Below are 8,535 nucleotides of genomic sequence, written 5' to 3'. Positions count from 1 at the left end.
CTTCACCACATACCGAAGTTCAGAAATAGCAGCTAAAAAAGCTGAGACTCCAAGCAAATATTTGCTGATCCCTTAATTATGTTTATAAATATATTTGAACTTTTAAATAAGTTCTCCACCGATAATGGTGCTTACATACCGAAGGGCTTGGTAAAAATTATTAATTATCAATTTATTAATAAATTAATAAATTGATAATCCTTTACCCTTTTAATTTGTAATAATTATATATATATATATATATATATATATATATCCATCCATCCATCCATCCATGTGTAAATGAGTCTCATCTTGATATTAAATATCAATTGTAAATAAATTTCACTGTTCATAGAACCAGTGACATTTGTTGGTAATTTCCAGTGAAAACTTGCCCAGACTTGGGGGAAAATATTAACTTGCCTGGAAACAACTGGTGACAAAGAGGAGCACCAGGCCTTTGTGAATATTCCTCAATGAATCTTGTCTGGAAAAGTAGACATTAAAGCAAAGATGATGACACATATCTTCCATTATCTTGCTGCTTGTTTCCCACCTCTGTCTTTCTCTCTCTGTTCCTTGTCTCCCAATTCCTGTCTGTCTCACTCACTCATTCAATCTCACCTCTATCTCTGCAGGTACCAATTAGATCCCACTGATGACCCAGTTATTATCAACACCATGATGTTTCTTTGTAAAATAGCCCATGACTCTGTCAAGTAAGTTTTTCAAAATATTTGAAACAAACAAGGAAACTACCAAGTTAAAAGTGGGTTTAATTACCTCTTGTTAAAGTAACTGAGTTTGATTGCCTTTCATTAGTTTAACTGGATTTCATTGCCTTTCATTAACGTAACTGGGTTTGTTTGCTCTTCATTAACATAATTGCTTAATTGCCTTTCATTAATTTAAATGGGTTTGATTGCTCTTTTATTAACATAACTGGGTTTATTTGAGTTATAATCCTGCTGTGAGCCACTTTGTCATTCTCTCGGGGTCAATTAAAACAAAAAAGCAGTACCCAACCCAGTTAAGTAGACTGGTACAACTGTAAAGACATTGAACTGAATGCCTGGTGGTCTTTGTTCAAGCTCTTTGAGTTCAAATCCTGCCACAGCTTACCTGAGTGGGAGACTTAACCCTCAGCCTGGTTTGACACAATCACCTGACAACTTTGATGCCTTTACTGGGGTTCCCTCTGTTGCAAACATTCAAACCAGGTCACTTATCTCATGACATCTTGCTCCCCAAGTCTTGGAAGCCCTGTAAGGGGTCACGGCTATTACTTTCTGTCTCCACTAAAACAATCCTAACCATTTTGTTTGTTTTTACCTTTATTCTCCTGCTCATCATCCACTTTTACCATCCCTAATTACTCCATTTCTCTCTTTCTTCAGTGCTTTGACTCTTGAAGATGAGAAGAGGTTAATTAGTAATTTGATAATTGGTTTCCTGCGGAAGGTCACATTTGGCCAAGATTTTGAGCAGCAACTCAGCTTTTTTGTTGAGGCCCGTGCCACTTTCAGCAACCTGGACCCAGTCCTTGTGGCTCTTATTCATGTAAGTATCTCAAGTTATGCAGTTATTTAACCCTTAATCAGTTGTGATTGAGAGGTTTCTTAGCATGTCTAGGGTTGCATTGGCCAATAGCTGATTGGTTAGAGGTTAGACCACATGGTCCTTAGTTCCAACTGCTTCACAACAGTTTACTTGACCGTGGAGTGGTCACTGATAACACAACCAGTTATAGAATTTCTTCAACAAGGAATAGATGAATAGAGAAACATCTCTACTCATGCAATCAGGAAAAGCTGGGTGTGAAATAGGTCACTCATTTGCATACACGGGAATGCAGAGGTATCAGATTGGAGCCTGGTGTGGCCTCCTGGCTTGCCAGTACCCAGTCAAACCGTCCAACCCATGCCAGCATGGAAAACGGACAAACGATGATGATGATGATGGATGTGCGCAAATGTGTGATGTAGATATGGTTAAGTTCATTTCCCAACTGTATGGTCTTAGATTCAGTCCTCCATGTGGTACCTTTGGCACGTGTCTTCTGCTATAGTCTCATGTTGAGCAAGGCCTTGTGAATGGATTTGGCTGACAGAAACAAACAAACCCATCTTGTGTTTGTGTGTGTCTTGACATCACTGGATAGTTATAAATGAGTGTCACCCTCATACAAGCAGACTCCTTCTTTTCCAATCTTCCCCATAAACATGTATGGTCATGTGGAAATATTACCTTACTTGGAAACTAGTAAGGATTGGATGACAGCCATGTTGATTAAATAAGAACCACTGGAGGCAATATAATTGATTTACTCCTTCTCCCAAAAATTTCAGGCCTTGTGCTTTAGTAGAAAAGATTATCATATGATTAACATATTATATAATTATTTCTGTCTGCAGTCTGTGAACCAGCTTGCTATGTCCACCCACAAGATTGTCAAAGGGAAACACACAAAAAAGACTGCTGCTTTTGTGAAGGTAAGGAACCTTTAAGGTTGATATTTGTCTTCTACTAAATTCTAGTTTCTGCAGCAAGACCCCCGTTTCTATTCCTCTATCATACTCTAACCCCTCAGCACTAGGCACAAAGCCACTGCCTTCAATATCACCACCCCTGTCTCAAAGGATCTTTTTGTCAGTGCTGGTGTGTCATAACAAAAAAAAAAACACTCTATCCACTCTGTAAGGTGGTTGACATTAGGAAGGGCATCCAGCTATAGAAACCATGCCAAAACAGATAGTGGAGCTTAATGCAGTCCCAAGGCACCAGGTCCTGTCAAAACTGTCCAACCCATACCAGCATGGAAGATGGATGATAAAGGATGATGGAAGAGACATTCGTAGATTTTGGTGCTTCCAATAAATTTTGAAAACATAAGCACAAATAAGGCTCTGTGTGTGTGTGTGTGAATTATTACACTGATGTAGTGAGCCTTTTGAAACTATGAATAACTTGACATCACACTCTGTAACAGATCTTATTCATTTTGTGTACTTAACCAAAAAGGCATGAATGAAAAGCAATAGCTTAAAATGTTGATTTGTGTATGTATAAGATTATAAATGCTTCCAACTATTATCTTCGTCTTCAGAGTTGTAAAAAAGTTTTTATATTTACATGTATTAATCAGCTTCGTCTCTGATATTGAAACCAATCAAAATTTAAAAAGAAATATTTCGTCTTCAAATTTAAAAAAGCTTATTGCATTAACATTAAAAGTAACTCTTCATTGGATCATCACTGGTGATGAAAAATGGTGCCTGTATGTCAGCATGAAGCAGTGGAAAGAACAGTATGGTTAATTACCATTCTGTATTTTTTTTTTCTTCAATTCCAGGCTTGTGCTGCATATTGTTTCATCACAATTCCATCACTAAGGTTCACATTTAGTCAGTTGAACTTGTATTTACTTTCTGGACAAGTGGCACTCTTAAACCAATGTCTTGGTCAAGGTTGGTCACTCACTGCTTTTTTTTAATATTTAATCTTTTTTTTTTTTTTTTTGGTTTTATGTCTTCTTTCCTTTAGTTTTTCCTGTTATTTTAATTGGATTGAATTAAATTAAAGAAGGAGATAAGCAAACATTAAGGTGATAACAGTTCTGATACCTTCCTTCTTTAGTGTCTTTTATGTATGGTTCCATGGACATCTTTGAGGAGTTGTGTAGTTGCATTGGGATATATATGGTTGTGTATGTGGTTTTGTGTCTATATGTGTCTTTGTGTACATGTAAACATAGACATATATATATATATATATATCACTCTGTGTGACTGTCTTAAAGAAGTATGTTGTTGATAATGACTTTGAAGATTCCAGCCAGAAAGGGGCTGTCCCTTTTGCTACGATGATGGTGTTGGTGATGATGATGATTATAATTTTGACATTTCTTTATATTAAAATTTCTTTCATATATATATAATTTGTTGTTATATTAACAATGTTCTTCTATTTGGTCTACTGCAGCTGATGAATTCTTCAAGGCTATCGTACTGTTGATCCCAGAAATTCCTCGGAGTTTAAAGATCGACAATGTGGTCCGGCAGACTGAACCATTATTGGTTGAATTCCTGAGTAACTTCATCTCGACTCTTCTCGTGGTACCAGTGAGTATTGTTGCCAAAAATAATAAAAAAAAAAAGCTGTTCTCTTTTCCTCTTATTGCCTTCCATACTTTATCTTTTACTTGTATCAGTCATTGGACTGCGGCCAGGCTGGGGCATCGTTGATGGGTTTAGTTGAACAAATCAACCCCAGTACTTATTTTAAAGTCTAGTGCTTATTTTATCGATCCCTTTTGCCAAACGGCCAAGTTATGGGGAGATAAGCAAACCAACACTGGTTGTCAAGCACTACTACTGCTGATGATGGTGATGATGATAATAATAATAATAAAGATAATTTTCTGTTCTTTCAGGACAATCCTGATGCTGGCGTGATGTATGTCTTAAAGGGATTGCTAAATGTGTTAAAAGGTTACAACACAGAATCGAACACAGACGGGAAAATAGTGCTTTACATCCGAGTGTTATGTATGTTATCAGGTTCCTGTCAAGAAGATTACCTGTATCATGTTAGCAAAGGTAAGAACTGCAAGAGAAGCTAATAAAGCAATGATTGAGGAAAATTATGTAACACAACACAGGACATAAGGAAAAATACGCGTATGGCTGTGTGGTTAAGAAGCTGGCTTCACAACTACATGGTTCTGTGTTCAATTCCACTTTACAGTACTTTGAGAAAGTGTTTTTTTTTTACTATATATTTGTGTTCAATAATAACTTGTGAGCAAGATTAGATGGACACTGCATAAGCTTGTATGTTTGTGTTTGTCTTCATGTCTAAGACGTAGGACATAGGTGATCATGTCCTGCCATAATTCTCTTTTTTTTCTGTAACAATTCCACTTTCTGATATTTAATGCCTCTTTCTTGCAACCAGTGGCTGTGTGGTAAAGTAGCTTGCTTACCAACCACATGGTTCCAGCTTCAGTCCCACTGCATGTGGCACCTTGGGCAAGTGTCTTCTACGACCAAGCCTTGTGAATGGATTTGGAAGATGGAAACTGAAAGAAGCCTGTCATGCTGCTATATTTCATGTTGAGAACAATTTATGTCTTAATAGACACAAGATGTGATCTATTTCTAGCGCATTAATTGTCCACGTTAGTGGTCGACGTTATTTTTTAAAAGTATATATATATATATATACACACACACACACACACACACACACACGTGTATATATGTGTGTGTGTGTGTGTGTGTTTGTTTCCCCCCCCCCACCATTGCTTGACAACCGATGCTGGTGTGTTTACATCCCCGTAACATGCATACACACGCACACATATATACAGCAGGCTTCTTTCAGTTTCCCCCTCTACTAAATGTACTCAGAAGGCTTTGGTTTACTCGAGGCTATGGAAGACACTTGCCCAAGGTACCACTCAATGCAATAAGGCTGATCCTGGAACCATGTGGTTAGGAAGCAAGCTTCCTACCACACAGCCATGCCCATGTCTGAGATGTTTGTTTTCTCAATATGGGTGGTGCCCTAGCATGGCCACACCCTTTGGGCTGGAACATATAAAGAGGTGAAGGAATAATACCACCATATTTATTTTGGTGAGTTGATGACAGAACATTTTATGTGATCGTTCAACCTGCTAGAAATAGCAGCCAAATCTCCCTCAAAACACATCATACCATCTTAAATAAAAAAGGAATCATTAGCAATACATTTAGATTCCATCCAAAATGATAGACTAATCATTAACTGGAATACACTTTTGATAATAAGCCTGCTCAGTCAAGGCCAGCCTGGGGCTAAAAAAAAACAAAACAAAAACAATCACTGTTGTACTTTATTTTATTCTATTTTTTTTTTATTCATTTTGTTGTCTTTGGTTTCTGTTTTCAGTTGATTCCAATGATAAACTCTATGGTTCAGATCCAATATTTATTGAAGAAGTTAGAACCATATGTGACTCGTTAATCACCGAAATTCTTGGACACTTAAAAACACTGGCATCACAAGAGGTAAGCTGGAACTTCTTCATGGGTTTAATATTTTGGAAGATTCTAATGTTTTATCGCTACAGTTCTTATTCTCTCCCCAATTTTTTTTTGTTTAGTTATTAATCTGGCTTCCAACCTGGTAATATTGTCTTCGTTAGTTATTTTATCTCACCTGAACTGTTATATTAAATAAAAATTATCATCAGACACTCTTATATTTTTATACTCCTCTCTCTCTCTACACACACACACACACACACATTAATATCCTTTAATTTTTTTAACACCAACCCACCTGAGATTGGCCCAATTTCTATGATAAAAAAATTCCCTGTTCTAAAATTCAGATTACTCTGTCGGATATGTTTCTTTATTCATATTGTTTTGGAATTAATCATGTATTAGTTTGTAGCTTCAAGATTTTGATAATGTGATTGTTTATTTTTAGAATGACATTGTAGGGTAGCTGTGAGAGGCTGGATCTGGCTAGTTTGAACATAAAACCAAGTAGAATGTTTGGGCTGGATATGACTGGTTTAAATGCTTAAAGGGTTAAATTAAAACTTTCCGTCAGATTTCATATGTTCCAAAAACCAGATAAATAATGAATTATTCTAATGAATTATTATTTCCAAAATGTATTGAACCTAAGGCAATGTATTGCAGAAAAAATATGATAACAAAAGAGTTAATGTTTTTGATAGCAACCTGCTTGAATCCATTTCTAGTTCTTTAATATAAATTTTCCAGTTTTAAAGTGACTTAAATTAGCATGAAATTTTGATAAAAACTTTTCATTTATGTGCCAAACATCATCTTGTGCTTGCATTTTGCAGGTTTTGGGGTTGGTCTCAAAGCATTTCTGTCCAACTTAACATGGATGTTTTGTTAGAATTCCAAATACTGTGGGTTTTCGCCTTGAGAGGACATCCTTTAATCCCCTAATTACTTGATTAATTGTGATTTCATTTTTTTTTTTTCTCGTCCAGGCTTTTAAAAGGCAAAGCTATCTTGCTCTGGAGCTCTTCAACACTATTGTTACCCACGGACAACTGACAGAAGCCAATATGCTTACTTTAGCTGTTAATCTATGGGGACTATCACAGAAGCATGGTTGCATGGATAAGAAACAAATTGTAAGTGAGAAGAATCATCTCCATTTTTTCTTTTAATTAATAAATAAATAAATAAATAGATAAATAAATACAAATTTATTTATATAAGGGCATTACTATACATGAATGCCTCACACTAAGAGAGAGACTCTAAGGTCAAACTACCATAATAAACACATTTTGGGGAATAAATGATGGATTTTTCCCTTATGAGGTTATTTTTTCATGCTAGCTACTTGATGAATTCTTATAAAGAATTCATCCTATTATTGAATTAATTAAATAAATAAAAATATATAATTAAAATAAGGATTCAGATAGAAAAAGGTGCTTCAGATTGTGCTACAGGAAGAGTATCTGGCTACAGAAAATCTGCTTCAACAGATTCCATTTGACTCATGTAAGCGTAAATAAGCAAACATTAAAACAATGATGTCAAGGATGATACACATTTGACTTAATTAATTGCCCAAACAACTTTTGTAACATCCACCAATATAATTAATCAGTTGAATTTTTGTAATTTATTCTATTTTCCTTTCTATTTCCCTTTTCTCTTTTCAGAGTCAAGCCCTGCATTATGTGCAACTAAAAGCCAAAAACAACATGGCCAATAAGGGTTTCACCAGTTTAACTAGTAAAATGTCATCGGAGTTTCAATCGTGATACTAATTTGAAGCTGAAGCACCCGCTTAGATCTCTCACTGAATCTGATGCTGGGAGTATGTAGAATTGTCAAAAATAAAATCAAAAGTTCATTTGTTATCTACTTAACGATTTTTGATAACGCCTTACAATTATAATTAAATAAACCATGTGACTTTGCATTCATTTATTGTTCCTGGATTGGAAAGACATGTTAAATCAAAGTGGTTAGTTTTCTGTTTGGTAAAGAAATAGATTATTAAAAATAAACTGTTTTCTCTTTTCCATTTACTGCTAACTAACACTGAAATAAGTAGATTTACACATTATTATAATTATTATTATATTTATCTTTTTTTTTTTTCCCCTATAAATTTCTTTCCAATCTATTGAAATTTCTAGTCCTGGTTTGACAATGTAATTATTTTTAAGGAAAGAAGACGTTAAATGATGATGATGATGATTAAGGTGGTAGGCTGGAAGAAGTGTTAACACACTGGACAAAATGCTTAGCGACATTTTTTTCGGTTTTACATTCTGTGTTCAAATTCTGCCGAGGTCAACTTTGCCTTTCATCCTTTTGGGGTCAATAAATTAAGTACCAGCTAAGTACTGGGGATGATCTAATCAACTGACCCCCTTCCAAAAATGTCAGGCCTTGTGCCTAGAGTAGAAAAGATTACTATTGTTGTTGTTGTTGTTGTTGTTGTTGTTGTTGTTGTTGTTGTTGTTGTTGTTGTTGTTGTTGTTGTTGTTGTTGT

General features: G+C 35.5%; 1 protein-coding gene across 2 annotated transcripts in view; it reads left to right on the top strand.

The window, feature by feature from the left end:
* Positions 1-7,954, top strand: part of LOC106870037 (VPS35 endosomal protein-sorting factor-like) — a 22,929-nt gene extending 14,975 nt beyond the window's left edge. For both annotated transcript variants that reach the window (XM_014916008.2, XM_052974293.1), the window contains 9 exons: positions 621-701; positions 1,380-1,542; positions 2,397-2,474; positions 3,335-3,449; positions 3,964-4,103; positions 4,415-4,580; positions 5,917-6,035; positions 7,004-7,150; positions 7,694-7,954. In XM_014916008.2, the coding sequence (XP_014771494.1) occupies positions 621-701; positions 1,380-1,542; positions 2,397-2,474; positions 3,335-3,449; positions 3,964-4,103; positions 4,415-4,580; positions 5,917-6,035; positions 7,004-7,150; positions 7,694-7,795 (1,111 nt within the window). In that variant the 3' untranslated portion in view covers positions 7,796-7,954. The remainder of the gene's footprint in view (positions 1-620; positions 702-1,379; positions 1,543-2,396; positions 2,475-3,334; positions 3,450-3,963; positions 4,104-4,414; positions 4,581-5,916; positions 6,036-7,003; positions 7,151-7,693) is intronic.
* The last annotated feature ends 581 nt before the right edge of the window (positions 7,955-8,535 follow it).

This window comes from Octopus bimaculoides, chromosome 18 (assembly GCF_001194135.2).
Source record: "Octopus bimaculoides isolate UCB-OBI-ISO-001 chromosome 18, ASM119413v2, whole genome shotgun sequence".
Classification (NCBI taxonomy): Eukaryota; Metazoa; Mollusca; class Cephalopoda; order Octopoda; family Octopodidae; genus Octopus; species Octopus bimaculoides.
Note: the sequence above shows the minus strand (reverse complement) of the source record. Positions and strands in the feature narration are given on the sequence as shown.